This window comes from Bubalus bubalis, chromosome 11, assembly GCF_019923935.1.
Source record: "Bubalus bubalis isolate 160015118507 breed Murrah chromosome 11, NDDB_SH_1, whole genome shotgun sequence".
Classification (NCBI taxonomy): Eukaryota; Metazoa; Chordata; class Mammalia; order Artiodactyla; family Bovidae; genus Bubalus; species Bubalus bubalis.
The window spans coordinates 12,251,843-12,269,332 of NC_059167.1; the positions used below are offsets into that span (position 1 = coordinate 12,251,843).

The 17,490-nt window shown below is 38.4% G+C and overlaps 1 protein-coding gene across 9 annotated transcripts in view; it reads right to left on the reverse strand.

Moving 5' to 3' along the window:
* Window positions 1–17,490, reverse strand: part of NRXN3 (neurexin 3) — a 1,822,863-nt gene that overhangs the window by 170,751 nt on the left and 1,634,622 nt on the right. For 5 of the 9 annotated variants that reach the window (XM_044924683.2, XM_044924680.2, XM_044924681.2 and 2 more), the window contains 2 exons: window positions 6,306–6,395; window positions 134–441 (listed from right to left, as the gene is read on the reverse strand). In XM_044924683.2, the coding sequence (XP_044780618.2) occupies window positions 134–441; window positions 6,306–6,395 (398 nt within the window). The remainder of the gene's footprint in view (window positions 1–133; window positions 442–6,305; window positions 6,396–17,490) is intronic. The other 4 variants (XM_045162012.1, XM_044924686.2, XM_044924690.2 and 1 more) reach the window with 1 other exon arrangement.

The following is a 17,490-nucleotide window of genomic DNA, read 5'->3' on the forward strand; positions in this document are numbered from 1 at the left end:
ATGAGCACCTGTAGGTGTCCTTCCTACAAACATAGTAATTCAGACACTTTAGCTACAAAGCAACACTGACCATGATAGCAATGTCTCAAAGACAAAGATGGCAGAATCAAGGAAATGTTGGAGAGAGGCTTACCTGAATGCTGGCTGTAGAGCGATTCTTGCGGGTTGTGGTAGTAGCCATTGTAGTGGTGGTCTCCATGACGGTGGTAGACATTTCTGGTGGCATGGAGGTCGTCTGTGTTGTTCCCAAGATTGATGGGACTTCTCCCACCAGCCGGACACTTCCATTGATTTTAATATTGGGGTTGTTCTCAGCCGCCATGTTCAGTACTTTCAAACCATCATAATAGAGCCCAGAAAGCTGGCCTTGGAAGAGGCGTCCTTTGTCCTTTCCGCCAATAGCTATTTGCGCCTGGGTGTTGAAGATGGTTAACTGCCGGCCTAGTGGGTTGGGTGGAGGAAACATCATTATTCCCATACATTTTTCTCTGCCTTACCTGGTCTGAATGGACCAGACATCAAAACAGGCTTCCTTGAGCAACTGAAGGGGAGAAAATTGGATAGCAAAAATTCAGTATAGGTATTGGCAAGTAACAAAAATTCAATCTCGGCATTGGCAAATAACATTTCCCTATGTTTATCTCTTCCACTGTCTAGCTGAATATCCTAGACAGCCTGAATAATTGAATGTCTACTTCTTTATTGTGAAGCAGGAGAAATCTTGCTTCAATGATGAGTGGTACTGCAGTCTTCCAGGGTATACAGTTGTGGATGACAGAAAAAGAAAACAACCCAAATCAGGTAATTATAATAATAAATCATAAATACCTATTGTACTGACTTTTTTAACCTACAAAGTAACATAATGAAAATGATGAAGAATATATAGGGCAAATAAAAACTCAGTGGGGTAACTCAGAACACTGGATTAAAAAACTAGGTCTGATAATTAAATTAACTGAAATTAAATTAGATTTTAATTAAGAGACCTGGAGCTATTGTGTACTTATAAAAATAAACACTTCTAAGAAATTAAAGATTTCCTAGAAATTTTGCTAATGTATAATATTCTATCTGTACTTGCTATTTCATAAACTTCATGACAGATTATTTTCTGCCTTTATTCATTTGGGGAAGGGGAGAGACCATGGTCACACAATTAAATTTCTCTCAAAGGTATGGAAAATAAGTAGGCATTGATCATGTCAGCGATAAAGGGGGAAAGAAAAATTACATCATTCAAAATCAACAAATTTTAAAAGGAGGGATGCTGCTAAGTCACTTCAGTCATGTCCGACTCTGTGCGACCCCACAGACAGCAGCCCACCAGGCTCCACCGTCCCTGGGATTCTCCAGGCAAGAACACTGGCGTGGGTTGCCATTTCCTTCTCCAATGCATGACAGTGAAAAGTGAAAGTCAAGTCGCTCAGTCGTGTCCGACCCTCAGCAACCCCATGGACTGCAGCCCACCAGGCTCCTCCATCCATGGGATTTTCCAGGCAAGAGTACTGGAGTGGGGTGCCATTGCCTTCTCCAAAGGAGGGATAGGTGTTAATAAAAAAGGCAACACATAAAACACCTTAAATGATATACGGGCATGTTAACGGATTGAAGACACAGCAGCTCACCTTATTGCTAGTTCCTATTTGGGGGACCATTTATGCTCTATGCACAGAAAACTATCAGAAGGAAAGCATGGCAGAACAGAGAACGGTATAAGTCAACTTATCTTACACCCCAACTATCCCCATTTTAAAAAGCTTTTCTTAAGCTTGAGATCTTTCACAGAAAAATCTAGCTTTTGAAGGACAAAGCCTTCTATTCTATTGTTTCTCCAGATTATTTGTCTGCTTTTCCATATGGAGAAAGAGGGAAAAACTTTTTTTTTAAATGGAATTAAGTTTATCCTTTTTGAATTTTTCCTCCATTTTAGTTAGTGATCAAACAATGCTCCAGTCATCCTTAATCTTGCTGGAATTATTTTAGCTATTAATGACTGAAAACAATGTTCTATTATACTCACCTGTTTAATTGAAAGGAGTATGTTTTTTTAAAGACTGAGATCTTTGCTCTATGATCTCTAATATGAATAGAGACAAACTGTGATATTTAGGCTCGTAACTTCTACAACTATTATTATATGGTGTTTAAAGTCTATATGTGCTGTGTGTGTGCTAAGTCGCTTCAGTCACATCCAACTCTTTGCAACCCTATGGACTGTAGCCCACCAGGCTCCTCTGTCCATGGGATTCTCCAGGCAAGAATACTGGAGTGGGTTGTCATTTCTTTCTCCAGGGATCTTCCCAACCTAGGGATTGGACTCGTGTCTCTTATGTCTCCTGCATCGGCAGGCAGGTTCTTTACCACTAGCACCACCTGGGAAGCTCTTAAATCTATATAAAGAGTAGTATCCTTGAATTTCTAGTATATAATCCCTTCTCAATTCTAGTGGAATCCCTTCTCAATGTATAAAAATGGGTGAAATGGAAGAGGTAGAAAAGGGAAAACACCTCTACTCAGTGGGAACTCTGTACAAGAGCCCAATCCACTCATCAGGCAACTCTTAAGGGCATATTAGTCAAGAATGGTTGATAAATAATACCCCTTTGGGAGCTTTAAACACTACACTATGGAGAATTGGCCAGATAATTTTGTTATAGTGAAAATAATGTCTATAAAAATATGTGGAGCATGGAAATGGAATCTGTTGGCTTTAAAAACAAAATTGCCCAGATCCTAAGGGACTAATCAAATAGATCTAATAGATTTCCATTTCTTTTCCCATCAATTCCTTCAGTGCCCTGTGCACACACATTGTTGCCTGTTCTTTGACCTCTCATTTTTCATATGAGATGCAGCAAAAAGTTCAATGCACAGTAATGCTGGGTAATGGCCTAGAGCTCATACCTCATTACTATTTAGTTTTTTGACAACAGCTTTTTTCCTGGGAGCCCTAAGCTTACTACTGAAAGAAATGCCATGATGGAAGGGGAGAATAAACATGCTCTCAGCTTTGCATAGGCATTTGGAATAGCTTAACATAATAAAAAGTTGCCTAATAGGAGAATTGTAGGGCTAAAGTTTAGTGTCTTGCACCAGATAGCCCCAATACCATAATATCCCTTCCATTCACATAACTGTTGGCCAACCATAATATTTATTCATTGCCTTTTTTATATATAGCCCAGCACTGAAGATCAGTTGATGCTTATAACTGACTACAGTAGATTTTGCATTTCTAATATTCCCAGAAGTACTCCACATCTATAATGGTCTTTATCTTATTTTCCTAGTGATGTTATTCCGCCTATGCTTACAAATGAAAGGAAGGTCAGAGAGAATTGAAATGCAAAGTTGAATTACACTGGCTAGAAATGATGGATCTCCTTTATTCCAGTTGCCACGGTTCACTCCAAAAAGTGGTCTCTGCTTGTTCAAGACAGACCCAAGTGTGGAGCAAGGCAAGACATTTCCTGGGCTACACAATTAAACCACAGCTTCATTTCTGGCTATTCCTGCTTTCACAGAGAGATCTGACTAATCATTTCTTGAGAACAAGACACTGGTGGGGTAAATAGGGAAGGAGTGTATATGTTTCAGGTATCCATCATGCCATAGGAAGTATTTGGGTCTTTGTTTATTTGTCTGTTTCATGGTGTATTTCTGACTGGATCTGCTTTTGTTATGTTCTAAACCCCTTTCCCAGCCCTCTGTACCTTAGATTAGGTGGTTAATAGTAATGTTGGCAGGCACTAAAGGAACTGTGGGATATTCAAGTCTTCTGCTAGCTTTTCCTCTGGTCAATTTCACTCTCTCAAGGAAGCAGGAGTAAGTGAGAAACAATCATCACGACCCTCTCCCTGCAAAGGACATAAGGGACCCACCGCAGAACATTTACCATCTGCCCAAGATTCTCAAAATCAGTGCCAGGTCTCCTTACGGCCACTCATTATGATCAATCGTGTTTCTTTCTTTTTTATTTTTAATAAGGGATGACCACTATTCTATCTATATTACAATCTGATAATGGATTCCAATCTATCACCAATAATATATAAAATCTGACTACAATCCCAGTACAGGCTTTGTAGCAGGTTACTTGGTGTTTTGTTTTGGGTGCCCATCCTCTTGGAAGTCGTTAAATGCTCCCTCATGTGGACACCAAGTTCACATACTGCTTAAATTAAATCTTTGTATGTTTCCAGTCAGTGTTGCACAAAGACTAATTAATTAAACCTCAGAACACCCTTGGGGAATAGGCAGTATTATTTCTCCTCTCCTCAGATGGGAAATCTGAGATATAAAGAGGTTAAGTGGATTGTCTAAGGTCAGAAAGTCAGTCAATAGCAGACAGCGCCAGAAAACAGGCCAGGGAATGCTGTGACTCACATCTCCTCTCCAATGACAGAAGCAACTGTCTCTGCCCAAGTGACAGAGCAGTCCAAGTCCTTACTAATGCCTCTGCCTAATCATCTTTCCAGATTCACCCTTTTCTAACTCCTTGTCCTTGCAAGGTCTTTGGTATACATTTTCTATTTCTATAAAGGGAAAGTTGGCTAGACAGAGGAAGAGATAAAGCAATAGAATGAATAGATGTTACTTACCTAAAAGAAACAAAAAAGTGATTTGGGCTAAAATAATGTAGAAGAGAGAACCCCCCAGTTTGTATAGAATTCTTTTCAATATTATTTGCATATATAAACATACATACTCAGTTAAGAAACAAACTCCTCCATTCCTCCCATCCAAACCACCCCTACCCAGTCCCACCCATTCAACCTCTATTGTGTGTTTGGCAGCGTCCTTCTATATAAAAAGCCAACTGATAACAATGCTATTGGAAGAAGAACTAAAAGCCTACTAATAACTTTAAAATGATTAATACAAATGAAAATGCCTGGCATGCTATTGAACTTAGACTTCAAAAGGCAATGGAGTAAAATAAAATATTATTAACATAAAATTGAAAGAAACAAAAAATAAATTTTCTCAGGCACATGAGACTCAGACATGCATCTAAGTTGTCTTTTCCTTTTTAAGAAGTGAGGCAATCATCATCTCTAATGTTAAAGGGACTTTATGAGCTGGTGATTACTAAACAAAATTATTTGCTTTTTAGAGTTATTCTTTATTTTTAATTAGACCACGTACGTTAAAAACAGGGCAAACAGTTAAGACTCAGTGAGGATTTTCCGTGTTTAAAGTTCTGAATGTTTTCACTCAGCTTGCAACTGTAGAAGTCCTTTGTCTTTTTTTTTTTACGTTGCATATTAACATACCCCATTACTTTTTATAAATAATCAAATCTCTACATATTTTAAAAACTCACTTAATATCTCCTTAAGAAAACAAACAAACAAAAAAAACACCTCAAACTACAAGAGTAGCTACTGGCTCGGGAAAAAAAAAAAAACAGTCACCAGCTTGTTCAAGTCAGAAGTCTTTCTTCATTGAAAGGCAATGAAGAGGAGTCACACAGAAAATTCTAACGTCACATGTAACCGCTGCCCTCTTTCATTAACCAAGTGGTTGTTTTCTCTGGCAAATGAGAAACTGCTGTTTTGCCTTCCATTAACCTTTCATTTTCCAACTCCTTATACTTTTGTTGCATAAGTATCAAATACACAAGGGTACCACGCAACTGAAGTGTAGAATACGTTTATTTATTTATTTATTTTTAGTTTCCATCAGTAACTAGGATGCCATTAACCTCTTACGAAATATCTTTGCCTCTGCAAGTTTAATTCTGAAGGCAAAATCCACCCTTCTCATTCTTTCTTTGTTTAAAAACAAATGTTAAAGAACATGGCTCCCCTTATAACATTTGTTTAAGCAGTTTAAATGACGAGTCAATCTATGATTTTTTGTTGTTGTTGATGCTAACCATGGTACAGATAGTAAAGCCAAAACAGCCTCAAGATGTAAGTTTAATAAGTTCTTTTGAAATTTCTTTAGAAAGCTCTGGTATAAGAGGTAATTTAAAACAAATTAACAAATAATGTCATGCAGTGGTTAAATTGCCATAATACATTTCTTTTTTTTAGAGGTTCCTGGAATTTCTTGTTGGTGGTTGTCATGCTGATAGAAAACTAGATGTTAGTCCCTTTAACTGTATTTTAATGGCAATGTATTATAGCATGATTTATCAACATATGGCAGGTGGAAGCTGACACAAATTATAATGAAAATTAAAACAGTCATTTATGCAGCAGGCGATTATCATTTAAGGAACATTTATTTGCAGGCTTTAAAAATGAGGGTTTAGAGTCAAATGATTTTAAAATGAAAGTTTTAACGACAGTTACCTTTTTCCTGCAGCCACTCTTCTACGGGCCGGTTATATTTGAAGGGGATTTTCTGTTTTACCATTTGGAAGCGTTCATTATCAGTGTTGCCTTTAAAGTTTAAAAAACAGCTTAAAGAACAATCTGAAAAGTCAATAAGTCATTCAAAAACATCCTAGGTTTTTGGTGTGTTTTATGAAGTTTTTTAGAGATAGATAGCAATTTATCTTTAGTGGAGGTGGAGTCGAAGTCACTCTGCCCTTGGTTGACAGGTTTGAGGTCAGGTTATTCTTAGCTATGCCGTGCTCCATCAAGTTTTGGGCAAGTGGCTGGGGATGGGCATCCGTGAGAGGTGTGGCTGTTTACAGAACGGTTTACCCTCTCTCTTCTCCATCTCTCTCCAACCATACCTTGATTGGGTCAATGGAGGAACAAGGACCCCCTTGACTTGTGAGTATCAGGACCCTCGGTGTCTCAGTCACACATGTTCCACACTCACTTTACCGTATCCCATCAGAATACAGTAAAGAACGGAGCCCTGGACTTCCTTATTCTCCTCTTAAGTGTTTGCAACTGCTCTACCTTGCCAAAGAAAACAATTTAAGCCTTGATGGCCAACAGAGACTTCTTATTCCATAAAGTGGGGACCTGGCATCCCATTGCCTATGTAAAATAGGTAGAGTACCACATGGAAATCTTTTCATCTCTATCCCTTGGTCCATATCTGTTCCATATTTTAAAATCAGAGGAACTCCCAACTAAACATCTGTAAATAAAAGCAGCTATACATTTAGTGGTATAGCATTTCCAGGCCTTTGAGCATCTATATTTTATTAGTACCAATAGACACAGGTTTTATAAGTTTACCTAGTCTCGCTCTCTTTCCTTACTATGAGAGGTCCTTCCTGAATATGTCTCCATTCAAAAAGCCTGGTAGGGATACTTCTTCCAAGCATGAAATATCTAATTAATTTCAAGGCTCAAATATAATGCTTTTAACTGTGAGTATGCCCCCTTTCTTCCCTTTGTAAATGTTATTACCACCCCTGGATGGTTTGTCTAATTAGGACAGACTTGGAGAGTGGTGTTGTGAAGATATACCCCTAATGAATATGCTTCAAAACACAAAATAATGAAGCCATGCTTTGGGAACTCTACTGTCTTATCAACCAACATCATGGAGATCAAACAGAAACTAGTGAACTTCTAAATTACTTCTGAATCTTAGCCTTCTAGTATTGGAACTTCAGGAAGCCCAATCCAGATCACCAGTGTTAAAAGTGAAATAAAAATCTCAAAACAGGTGGTTTGAAAGCAATTCATAAAGTATAAAAGCTAGAAAGAATATTAGAATGGCATGTAGCACCAGGTGGATAAAAGCTTGCCCCAGTATTTCCATCTCTGGGCCACCTGCATGTCGGAGTTTTTATTGGTGGAGAAGATTCTGTGTGTGGTCAGACTAGTACCTGCCTTCTGTGAGAGGCAGAATGGTAAAGGGGTAGCAGTACTGGGTACATTTAAAAGATTTCCCATTCATTTCTCCTTTGAACAAATTAGTCTTAGGAGCTGACTCATTATTCTTACTCCCCAGGAGTAAAAACAAACAAAAAGCTCATCAAAGAGGAGACTGTGGATCTGTTTCCAGCTTACATTATGAGACCCTATCTGGTTGGCATCAAGCCTAATATATTAACATATCAAAGGACAACATGTAATGAACGGAAAGAACAACTAACAATTTTGGATTGCAGTATATAATTTAAAGTTTTCCTCAAAGTGTTATTTCTCACAGAAGAAAAAAAAAAAAAAAAAAAGAGAGAGAGAGAGACAGCTAGGAGCCAAAATAGAAAAAGGTATCTTAACTTCTTGGTGTTTCAATAAGCCCACGGTGAAAAAAAAGGTAATTTTAAGTTAACGTAAATAAATACCTATGAGACCATTATATGATCATCCTGGTAGATCTGGTACACAGAAGTCTACTAATCCAAAATAAAGTTGGGCTAATTTTCACATGTCCTAATAGAAAAGGAAGATGTGCTTTTCTGAAAAGAACGTATATCTGTGTAACTCTTAACTCTACCCTACAGGAGACAGCTACACAAGGGATATATATCATCCATCTTCACAAGCTTTGACCTCTCTCAAGTTTTAGTCACAACAACATACTGAGAAATGCCAAATGGATTATGCCAGATTCACCTTGAATATATTCTATTACTTTGGGTTTTCTGTACCTGTCATTGGTGCAATATTAAGTGTAGCAATGACCTTTTCCCACTCTCTGTAGAATGGATTAGTGAAGTCAATAACGAAGAGAAAGCTAAATATTCTTAGTACCACGCAAGGCAAAATATGAAGTACCGAATGTTCCAGACTGACAGCTCTATATGTACCAACTTAATTAAGAAGCTGCACTGACTTACTTCTTCCACAAACATAGGAATCTTGGTCCTTCTAAGTATCCCTCCTCCCATTCAATCTGTCAAGCATAAAGCTCCATGGAAAATCATTTCAGATATGGTACGGGCTAGACGACTAAGAAACAATGGGGGAGAATCAATAAGTGATGTGTTGGGAGGACAGCATAGCCACAATTCAACCTTAGACCCTTCGGAAAGTGAAAGACAGAGAGTCATTCTTCTCCATCTCAGCTTTAAAGACATTTAGAAAAAAGTTTTAAGTTTTCCATGCCAGACAGATAGCATCTGGCAGAGGGGATAGCGATCTTGCGTACTGTTAAAAGTTGTGAAAGATGGAAGGTCATTTGGAAAACCAAATTGGTTTAAATTGCCACATTAACATTGTTCTTAGTCTCTTTTCATGTTCTTGTTGGTTTTTATTTTAATTTAGCTCAAACATTAGTGAGAAATGTTTTAGAAACATGTGCATGAGAATGAGTTCATTTGCCCCGAGCCCCATTTGTTTGAAGAGCAAACAACCTTCTAAATATCAGAATTCATACACAGGGACTACTCTGAAAGCTGAACAAACCTCATCAAATCCATTTACATTCATATCCAATCCTTAATGACATTTAGTTGTACATTTTATATAGCAACCAGTATGAACATTGAAACAAAGACTAAAATCGATACTTCAACAGACAGGGATGCTATCCTTAAGAAAGAATGGCCTTATGAATAGTAATGTCATAATGTCATTAAAAAGAGGCATATGTGCATTACTAATTAGATCCTAAAAATCTAATGACTACAGTTCTCAGCCACACTGAGAAATTTACAAATTGCACAATGAAATCTTCAAATAGATAGTTCTTAAATTACTTATATGGATCTGACACTCACCTACATGGGACTGAATTTTAGAAAAAAAAGTTCTGATCATATTTCATTCTACTTAAAAAGTTAGAGGTGTGTGTGTGTGTGTGTGTGTATCACCATCCATTTTTTATACAGTTAGTTGCCTGTTGTCATTTGCTTTTGTACTATTGACTCTATTATCAAATATTTCAGTTCCTGGAGACACATACAACCATGCACTGTTTAATTACAATATTGTGAAGAGCAGAATGCTTTGAGGTAAAATTACTAAGGCCCAACTGGTTCATACACACAGCTACAACCTTTATGCAGAAACAGCTCACATTTGTGACATTTGGGTTAATCCATTTAGAAGGAAAGGAAGAGAGAACAGAGGAAGGAAAGATAAAGAAAGCAAGTTGACCCTTGACTAGTTTTCCAATACATTAAGTCCCTCTTTAGGTAATCTGGAAACTTGCCGATTGGCCCCAAAGCAGTAAAAATTCTTTCAGCTGAAGAACTTAAAGATAGAGCAAACTCTTGTATAGCACAAAAAATAACTTTTACACCATTTTTTTACTCTGTTGGTCCAATCATAGATCCTATTCATTAGAAGTTATACTAATTTTCTTAAAATCGTCATCAGTAAAGTATAGGAGGTCATAACTTTGGGCTGGCTTTGAGTTTTAACTTCAGTAGCTGCTTGACCTTGAACAAGTCACTTAGCCTCAGGTTCTCCACTTCCCAGTTCGCCAGAGGACTCAGTATAGGATATTAAGAGGCAGAGCATATACAGACCCTGAGATATGAAAAAAGAATCCAATCTATTCAAACTACTTAGTATTATTAATATGATTGAATTCGTTCCTACTAATCAAAAGGAAGCGCATTAATTTCATGGCCTCCAATCAAAAGATGACTGTATTGTTACCTTTGGTCCCACAGGGTTCATCATTCAAAGATTAACTGACCATAGAAAATGAAACAGCCTACATATCCCCTAAATCCCCTGGTTGTGGCTTTTTATATTTCTGCATCTTCTAAAATACACTCAGATAACCCCATTTCCAAAACAAAGTGGGTTTCTAAAACCACGGAAAGTAAAAGAGCAATTTAGGCATTGACAAATGTGATTTCTGGGTCCAGCCACAGGTAATGATGATATACTGCTGCTAAGTTGAGGAAGAGTGGCTTAAAGGTTCTGGCAATTTGCACTGGGCTGGCAGAAAATGCTTTCTTGCAGGTAGACTATTAATACCATCTGAAATGTTGTCAAGCACATGGACATGCTAATAGGAATATCGTAGCAACATTCGTCTGTGCAAAATTAATGCCAGAGGTATTTTTTGCATTTTGTTTTGAGTCTTGGAATAAAGGAAGGGAAAGTTTTCTTTATTGCTTTGTTGACACTAAAAAATGAGACTGTGGGTCTAATGAACAGTCAGAGAATGATACTATGTATTAGAGCTAGAGGCAAAAGAAAATCGATGTGGGCAGGCTCAAGTAGTATAGGCCATTTTCAGAGGTGCTTAGAATGTCTCTCTCCCCAAAGAACACTTTGTGAGTTTCAAAGCAAAGTGAGACACTAAAGACAAGGAACTGGGGAAACTCCTTGAGCCTTGCTCTGATTTTGTTCCTAGTCTTGACCCAGATGAACTCTCTTTACGAGTCAGAAAAAGGGGGGTTGTGCTTCCCAAAGGGCATCTAGAATATTCAGCTACTTGTAAGTGATGGATAGACCTCAACATAGAATTAATATCTTATATTTATAAAGTGCTTTGTGAGCAAGGAGCTCAAAATGCACTTATAAGCATCATCTCATTAATCCTCACAACACACCTTTGGGGCTGAAGAAAAAAGAAGTACTTGTATGTTGTGAACCTCAATCCTTTAGTATGCCAAGGCAAAGAAATTAATCTCTTGGAGCAGAAAACTGATCAGCTGGGGGAAGTAAATTAATATACTCAGAGCACAAGGGCATTATTAAGTAAGGGAGCTTTTCCAGACTCACTTAAGTGGCTCCAGGCGCCAGGAAGAACCACCTTTCCAAAGTGATGAGACATTTACTCTAAGAACGCAGTGTGGGCCGCCCAGGGATGCCCTGATGTGGCTGATGAAACTCACTGCCTCGTATCTTCTGGGTATGTGTGGAAATGGAAAATATATGTGGACTGACATATTATCAATTCTTTCCTATATCAAAGTCAATATCGATCCACCATTTCTAGGCTATAGGAGTTGAGTTATTTAAGCAAAGATGGCTCAAACACAAATGAAAAGAGCATTAGCTACAGAACCTTTTAGACTTTGGATGCAATCCTATCTCAGACATTTACCACTTCCATGAACTTGCACAATTTTCTTAATCTAGATGTCTCAGTTTCTTCATCTAGTCCCCAAAAGATAAGCAGATGATAATACCTATATTACAAGATTTTGTACAAATGAAATGTAACAATCCAGGCAAGAATGCTCGTGGGGAGTTGGAAGAGGCTGGGAAGGGAGTGAGTGAGTGATTTCTCTGCATTCTCAGGGGATGGGGGCAGGGGCTGTGCTAGAGATGTAACCCTGGTGCTCCAGGTCCACTTACCTAAAGGACCACACCTCTGACCCTTAACCCTGGTGCTCCAGGTCCACTTACCTAAAGGACCACACCTCTGGCCTTTGCTTGATGTTTGTCAGGCTGGCTAAGATGAGTATGTGTGCAGACACATTAACACTGAATTTCTCCCAGATCTCCATCAAAGTGCTATTTCTGTTGAAGTGCTATAATACTAAAAAACCTTTATCCTGATGCAATAATTAGAACATGTATCACAATTCCTATCCTTTCCCTGTATTTTGAAGCCTTAATTCTATTCTTCACTTTCTTCCAGAAGCTCTTCGACCTTGGACTTTTTATTTATCCTCATCTATTAAGGATACTATCAGTCCCAGAAAGATGAACAAAGTAAAGCCCAGGTGACCATGATATCTTTATTTGCTTTTGAAGTTTAAGAGACTGTTTCCAAATCATATTTACTGGAACTTTCTTCATGAGCATAGGTCTATCTAGAATTTATTCTTTATTTGAGATCTACCTTCAGAAATGACATGCCATAAATTAACAAAACAAAACTGACTATCAAATTTGCTTTCCTTTCTCAAGGGGTGTCACTCTTTTTCCTTCTATAATTATTTCAAAATATGCCCTGAAGCTAGGCTGGTCAATTTCAACCTGAATTTTGTCTGTTCCTTTCTGGTAAACATGCTAAGAATATCTATGTCTTGGTGTGTCTTCAAGCCTTAAATGAGAATTATGATAATAACTGCAACATAGGATTGTTGCACGAATTAAAAGGGAAATGAGTGTCTGTAAAGCACTGAGCATAGCAATAGAAAATAAGTGCTCAGCATATGACTTATCACCATTGTTGATATTGTTCCAACAGCACTTGATTGAGAAGGGTTACAGTTAAAAGAAGGCAAGCTTATGAAATTTACTTCACCATGCGATGGTTAGTGTCCAATCTTTGCCGATTTCCTTTTCGGCCTAAAACCTTAATGTTCGGTCTTCAAACTTTCAAGATTCCCCCAGATGCCCTTCTTATCACGTATTTCCTCTACTGTTGGGAAAGCCCCAGTGTGATCCTCAGGCTCACTCTTCACTGTGGTCTGTTCACTCCTGCAGGTCACCCCTTTGTGTGGTCTCCCTGTTTCTTTTCAGTCTTATTCATTCCTTTCAATTCTCATTGGCGGTCTTCCTTTCCACATGTCCCCAGTTTTCATTTTCTTTCATTCTTCTTCTGCAGAGGATATCAAACTCAATGTTTTTAAAGCCAGAAAGCTAGAATATTTGAGTTTGAAAAATTCTGCTCATTCAAACATGCATGTGTGGGGTCACTGCACAGATTTGAGGACAGGAAGGAGGTTTGGAATTTCAATGGGCAACAAATAGGAACATTTTCATCCTCATGAATGGGAAAGTCACACCAATATCAATATTGCTGATGCCATGCTAAACTTATGCTATAGTTATTATTTTTGCTTAGATTTTATGGAGTCTCTGCTCTTTATAAATTATAGATCTTCCAGACAAACTTTGAAGCTTATGCCTACAAATGAATATATTATTCCCAAGGGGTCTAAAAATAACAATCAATGTCCCATATATTGGGCTTCCCAAGTGATGCTAGTGGTAAAGAACCTGCTTGCCAATGCAGGAGACAGAAGAGATGCAGGTTCGATCCCTGGGTTGGGAAGAGCCTCCGGAGGAAGGCATGTCAACACACTGCCTGGAGAATTCCATGGACAGAGGAGCCTGGTGGATCCATAGGATCAAAAAGAGTCAGACACAGCTAAAGTGACTTAGCAAGCATGCACCCACATACATCCCATGTATTGGCTTGGCCAAAAAGTTCATTTGGGTTTTTCGGTAATATCTTATGGGGAAAAAAAACCCAAATGAACTTTTTAGCCAACCCAATATTCATCCACCTTTGACCTGATGAATATGCTGTTTTTTGACAGTTGTCTAGCTACAGTCCATGGGGTCACAAAGGGTCAGACACAACTGACAGACTAACAATTTAAACAGCACAACACAGCACAGTCACATATTAGGCTTATTTCCAGCTTAAGCCCAAGACAGTTTCCAATTAAATTACTTCCCAAAAAGTTTGTCCCATCTTGAATTCAGGTAGTATACTTTCTGAACTTCAAAGCAGGACTTTAATTACACTAAGTGTATTCTTTTTCATTTCATAACAGCATTCCAACCTGATAAGAAAATGTTCAACTCTAGGTTTGTTGTTTCCTGTAAGAGATACCTTTCTGAGTTTTGTGTCATTTTGCAAGTTTGATAAGTATATCTTTTGTGCATTCATTCCAGACTCTGAAAAACACACAGAATAGGAGGATTATGTGGTAACTTTAAGAGGTTTATACATTCTTTAAAACATCTGTCTGTAACAGGCGGAACTTGATACTCCAACTTCAAATATGGGCTGGACTTAGTAACTCAACTGTAAAGAACAGGATATGATGGAATTGACAATGTGTAACTCTTAGAGATTAACTATAACTCCAGTACTTTGGCCACCTCATGCGAAGAGTTGACTCATTGGAAAAGACTCTGATGCTGGGAGGTATTGGGGGCAGGAGGAGAAGGGGACGACAGAGGATGAGATGGCTGGATAGCATCACCAACTCGATGGACATGAGTTTGGGTGAACTCCGGGAATTGGTGATGGACAGGGAGGCCTGGCGTGCTGCAGTTCATGGGGTCGCAAAGAGTTGGACATGACTGAGCGACTGAACTAACTGAACTGAACTCTTAGAGATTAGATCAGAAAAGTCGCTGTGACTTTCTCTCTCTCCTTCTCTCATGTCCACTCTGGGCAAGCCACTCTTGTGTCATAAGGACACTTAAGACACCCACATTTTGAGGAACTGAGGCCACCAGATTCTCCAAGCCTGGATAAGTCTTCAGATGGCTACAGTCCTAGTCGATATCTTAACTTCAAGCCATTAGACACTTCAATACAGAACCACTCGACCAAGTTGCTACCAAATTCTGACCTATAGAAATTGTGAGATAATAAATGTTAGTTGTTGCGTGCCACTAAATTTGGGGGTAATTTGCTATACAGCAATGGATACAGAGTAACTAGAGAACTTCATCTGAGTGTTTCAGTTCAACCAGAGGCAGAGCTCCTTAAGAGGCTCTCATAACTTGCCTTATACTATACTCTTTCCAAGGAAGTGAAGATACAATATATTTATAACATACTACTCGTGTGACAATTTGCTAATGCTATCCAAAGGGAATTTAGACTGTTTAGATACAGGACGTGTTTCAAAGAGCCCAGGCCATCACCAAAGTCTTTGTTAAACATGGTTAAATACATACTAATTTATCTGTCCAATAAAACACATGAGAATTTTTGCATATTAGTTTCAAAACACATTCTTTAGGGCAATGTAAAATTTAGGACACTTCCCCCAAACTAGTTTTCTACTCCAACTCCTGTGATTATTTCTGAATGAACATTAAAGAGATACAGAGTTCAGATTTCTTAGGCATCCTGAGACGTGACTCATCTGAGACCCAGAGATCTGAGTTCTTTGGGGAATCTATTACCATTTCCTCATCTTTGAGGAGAACTGCCTTTTCCTACTTGTTTGTATCAGCCTTCACAGTCTGAAGGAAATTCTTGCAGGAAAACTTGTGGAGGATGTGTGGGGTGGAGGGTGAGTGTCCACATAAACACTGAGCTCCCTTTTAAGTAAATGTTTTTTGTATTTCATAATCATAAATCAGTTTCTAGGAGCAGAGGTCACTAGGAACTTATAGTTTTATATTTTGAGAGAAGTCTACTCTTTTAAGGTTGAGCAGACCTCAAAGATCAACCAAGAACTATGTTTCTCTGGGACTTCCCTGGGGGTCCAGTGGTTAAGACTCCATGCTTCCAAAGCAGGGGGCAGCGGTTAGATCCCTGATGGGGAAATTAAGACCCTACATTCCATGTGGTGAGGCCAACAACAAAGTGTTTTAAGAAGAGAAATTTGCAATTAAAAAGAAGAAATATGTTTCTCAAACTTTCACTCAGAACAACATTAGTAAGAGGACTCCTAGAATAGGCAAGCATCAGAGAGTGTATATCTTAAAGACCATCCTTTCCCAACAAAGAAATTAATGAAAGAATTCTCTGTACTCCGGTTTGTTTGGTTATGTGGCATTTCCAAGGCTTTTCAAAAAATGAACCAGTTGGTAGCTACGCATCATTTAGTGCGAGATTCAAAGGTCAGGTATACACGACTACAATGTGATATAAGAATCAAAATTTTCCCAGTGAAGGGATAACCTCAGGGAACGTGGTCCGTGTAGTATATCTCGAATTCATACAATGCCTCGTTAACTCTGCTTGGCAAATTAATTCAAATTGATTTGTTTGTGAGAACTGCAGCCTGGCTTCAAATCTGGCTACAAACAAAGGATAATGATAAACAACAACGTATTCAGCTAAGAGAAAATGTCTCAAGAAAAGTATGGATCAGCATGGGGGCTCTTTTTATAACATAACTGACTTTGTTAAAAATAGAAAAGAAATGAAAGGGAAGACATAGCCTAGACAGATAAAACACATTTTATAAATAACATTAATATATCATAAATACCCCCAAACAAAGACAGATAAAGTGTCTGAAAGCATCCAAGAGGAAAGGGAAAAAAGGGATTAGAAAATTTTCAAATGGACATTTAATCTTTTAAAACACAATTAACTCAATTTAAGGCAGAATACTATGATGCAATAAAGGGGAAAGAAAGAAATCTGTGTGATATGGTAGGGAGAACTAAGATTAATTTCAAAATGTCATATCCTAAAGAAATCTTTTTTTAAAAAAAAGACAATTCCTTTTTTTGAAAAGGAACCATCAGTTGAAAGTCACCAGTTTCCAATCTCATTTTGAGGCCTTGATGATTGAGAAGGAGGGAGTTTAAGAGGAAAAGAGATTGTAAAAATGAGAGTTTTTTCAAGCTCTTTGTTGTTGTTCAGCCACTAAGTTGTGTCCCACTCTTTGCGACTCCACGGACTGCCACATGCAAGTCTGTGGAGGGGTTCGAGCTCTCTGCTAAAAGTGAGTGAAGTCGCTCAGTCGTGTCCGACTCTTTGCAACCCAGTGGACTGTAGCCTACCAGGCTCCTCTGTCCATGGGATTTTCCAGCAAGAGTACTGGAGTGGGTTGCCATTTCCTTCTCCAGGAGATCTTCCCAACCGGATCGAACCCAGGTCTCCCTCATTGTAGGCAGACGCTTTACCATCTGAGCCATCAGGGAAGTCCTGAGCTCTCTGCTAGTGTGTTAAAATTGCAAAATAGCTATAATCCCATTCCAATATCCAAGCCCTTCTATAATGGGACTTTGTCACTGCTCACATTGGAGGCTGAGTCTATTTTTCCACCCT